At 40.3% G+C, this 3,421-nt stretch overlaps 1 protein-coding gene across 2 annotated transcripts; it reads right to left on the reverse strand.

The window, feature by feature from the left end:
- Positions 1 to 397: 397 nt before the first annotated feature.
- LOC122067967 (zinc finger CCCH domain-containing protein 56-like) lies at positions 398 to 3,079 on the reverse strand. 2 transcript variants are annotated; one of them, XM_042631798.1, is made up of 3 exons: positions 1,570 to 3,079; positions 762 to 1,089; positions 398 to 677 (listed from the first exon to the last, which is right to left on the reverse strand). In XM_042631798.1, the coding sequence occupies exons 1-2, from the start codon at positions 2,351 to 2,353 to the stop codon at positions 797 to 799; spliced, it is 1,077 nt and encodes a 358-aa protein (XP_042487732.1). In that variant the 5' UTR covers positions 2,354 to 3,079; the 3' UTR covers positions 398 to 677; positions 762 to 796. The 2 variants fall into 2 exon arrangements, with proteins under 2 accessions (XP_042487732.1, XP_042487731.1); XM_042631797.1 differs by having other exon boundaries at positions 398 to 1,089.
- Between the last annotated feature and the right edge of the window lie 342 nt (positions 3,080 to 3,421).

Genomic DNA, 3,421 nt, shown 5'->3' on the forward strand with positions numbered 1-3,421 from the left:
AGATATCAAAACAAAATATAATTTTACAGGACTTCGGTTTCTAGAAATGTTTTACTATGATAAGATTTATGGAATTTTCAAATTTGGGAAAACCACCAGCATTTGAAAGTCAAAAATCACCCCAACAACAAAAAATTCAATTTTTGCTCTTGAACTAGGGGTTTGATTTTTTATCATTTTGAAATTGATTTTTAAACTCTTTTTATTAAATTCAAATAGGGGTGTTTTCTTATTTATAAATAATATCTCAAGTAAATGATTTTAATTATAAAATCATTTATTTAAACAATATTTGGCATAAACAAGTGCCAAGTCTGGTTCGATACTATTTCAAGATGCCTTAAAGTCAACAGTCGCCTAGACCTCAAGAAAACCACCTGGACACCTAGGCGGCGCCTTGACAACAATGTATTCAATTGTGATTAACAATGAAAACAGTTTACAGAAGTGATTGCATTGAACTGAAGGGCCACGTGGTATTCAATCGTGATTAACAAAGGGAACAGTTTACAGAAGTGATTGCAGCTCCAAACTTTCTGAACCTGAAAGTAGAAGTCCTAAAGCAAGTAAACAATTGGAGGCAAGACAGACCTCAGATGAGAATGCATAGTCACCAAAAGGGCTGTCCTCGAACCAGAAATAGAGCCGTGTAGCCCATTTCCACATGGCATGGATTCCTGCTGATTTTTAACTTTTCAGTCCACATCAGTTTGTCCAAAAGCTTCTCTGTGCAGTTTGCAATTCGTCAAGCATTGTCTTACCTTAAATGCTTTCAGGTGAAGCACTCTAATTCCAATTATCGAGCTGGTTCCCACTCATTATCATCAATCCAATCACCATATATCCTACTTATCTTGTCTGGGCCCTTCCATTTCTGAAGAGGCCTCTGCCCTTGCCTCTGGATTAAAGCCGCAGATCTCTGTGATGGAACTCCCATGTGATAAACATCTGTATGAGGAACTGATGTAGCAGATGTAACTACAGTATCTGTCTGGGTCTTTGAAGACACTGCAACTTGCTTTGAGTCAGGAGAGGTTGAAGAGTCTCTACCTTCCATCTCCACAAGTCCTCCACCATACCTGTGCAACTCTGTTTCCAAAGATTGAATTGTCATGATAATACACAATAATATTTTGGTTTCAAGAGGGGATCCCCAATATCGAAAAGCTTGTAGTTGAAGAGCTTGAAACATTTCAGCGAGCTTGCTTTTATACACTATTTTATCTGTTTTTGATGACTTCAAATAATTAAAGCCCAATAGGCCTTGTTTTTTTGTTTTGTCTGGGGGAGGGGGGAGTGTTAGAAGGGGTGACGTAAGTAAGGATTGAAATGGCATGATTAAGTGGTTCCATGTTTGGTCTTCCAAGTACTAAGAAGACCAACCAATACTTAAAATTATTGTCTTGGACAGATAATTTGCACAATAATTGAAAACAAAACAACTGCAGATTATTTACAATACTCAGCAATCTAATGTAACAAAAACATTATGTAAGGATTCTTTTCTCAGAAAACAATTCATTTAGAAGAGTGAACCACAAAAAGGTAACAGAGTATATAAGATCTTACCGCCAAAGCCATGAGCAAAGTGGCACTTGCTTCCAAACGGGCAATACCCAGTCATCTCCCACTTGTTACAGATCCTAGTCTTCCAATTCGAAGGCTTCTGGTTCGTACCATTCCCACTGGTACCATAGCCACTACCAACAGTTGGACCCAAACTAATGGCTACACTCTCCCGAGCTCTCGACTGCTCATCATGGAGGAAAGTGCAGTTATCTCCATATGGGCACCCCTCTTCAGTGTAAAACTTCTTGCAATGCCTCCCTTTATAAGACCTCTGGGTCTCTCCACCCAAACCAGAACTAATAATTGGAATCTGGTTTTCTTCCCTGGGCTCTGAAGACACACCTCGTTCCTCCTCTTGGGCTGCCACAATTTCCTGCCAGTTTGGAGGAGGCTTACGAAGCTCTTCAATCCCATGAGCAAAGTTGCAGTTAGTGATATAGGGACAACTCCCTGCACGAAACTTGCAGCAAAGTTTAGTCTTGAAGAACATCTTCCCAATCGCTTTGGATCGATCACGGTCTCTGTTTAAACCACTTCCTTGGGAATCTCCTCTGGTTTTCTTGTTGGGAGGTTCACTCCCAGATCGTGTTTGAGATTGCCTTCCATCATAATTCGAGTTTGAAGGAGTGTCAGCAAAGCCATCTCCATTCCAAGCTCCATAATCATCCTCAGTACACCAAATTGCTTGGTCACCTAACCCTGGGACCCAATTGTCTGCACCACCACGACCACCGCCGCCAGGGGTTTCAGGGATCATCTGCCCAACATCTCCACCGTAATCCATGGCCGGAAGGTACCAACCACCAAATCTAATTTCTTTCAAAGAAACAAGGAAAATTTTTGAACTCAGACTCGAAACCCTAATTCATCATATGGGGGATGATAACAAAATCCCCCACCAAGAGAAGCGAATTCAATGAAGGAAATGTAAGAGGATGAGCAGATTTAGAACCTCTGGATCCATAAATTCAAGTAATTTCCCAACGGGTCTTTGATCCATACCTTAAGTCCTTAATTAACTCGACAACAAACGGGTTTGAATCACAAATTCTCAAAACTATTAAGCTCATTAAGCAAGAACAAAAGAACAGCAGCAGCAAACGGAGTAAGAGCCTTGAATGTAACCTATCACACTAAAATACTTTTTTATAACAACAAATTAATTCCCAGCATACTTGATAAAAATCAGAAAAGAAGAAAACCCAGAGCTAGAACCCATTGAATAAACAAAATTTAGGGATCAAATCGAAGAGGAAGTGGCTAAGAGACTACCAAGTATCTAGAGATTTGAGCATCCACAACAGAATTGATCAAGGGATGATAAGAGAAGACTATCTGTGTACGGGAGAAGACTATCTCTGTACGGGTGGAGAGTGGAAGGGAACCCTGTACGTTTAGTGCCCATCAGAATCACAGGAAATGTAAAGAGCGAGCACTCTTCTCTCTCACTCCAAGCAAAAAGGAGAGTACATAAAGAAAGCAAAAACCTTTATCTGTGCTACATTCTCTAAAGAAAGGGAAGAGACGCTGTGTGGAGCTTGCTTAAACATTGAGTAATTTTGGCTTTTTCTGGGATGGATAGATTGGATGGTCTGGATGTAATCTTTGCATATCATCTTGTCTTATCGCTGATCAATAAACCGAGGAAGGAACTCATCAGTCTATTTTTACATCGATACACGTGTCATTCTAAGAGATTTTATATGGCTACTGAGATGACACCCAAAATGCAAGTTTTCCATCTTTAGCCACGTCACGCTCCTTCCAAATGGCATTTATTTCATTAGCCTCCATGAAAACTGGGAGTTTTCCTTCTCATGTGTCAGTCAGGGTCATTGAACCGGGTGGTCGG

This window comes from Macadamia integrifolia, unplaced genomic scaffold, assembly GCF_013358625.1.
Source record: "Macadamia integrifolia cultivar HAES 741 unplaced genomic scaffold, SCU_Mint_v3 scaffold3280, whole genome shotgun sequence".
NCBI lineage: Eukaryota > Viridiplantae > Streptophyta > Magnoliopsida > Proteales > Proteaceae > Macadamia > Macadamia integrifolia.

Excerpts from the sequence above, each read along its gene's own strand:
- LOC122067967 (XM_042631798.1), bottom strand. The coding sequence starts at position 2,353 with ATGGATTACGGTGGAGATGTTGGGCAGATGATCCCTGAAACCCCTGGC. Across the intron at positions 1,090-1,569 it reads CTTTGCTCATGGCTTTGGCG|AGTTGCACAGGTATGGTGGA; the intron begins GTAAGATCTTAT and ends CTTTGGAAACAG.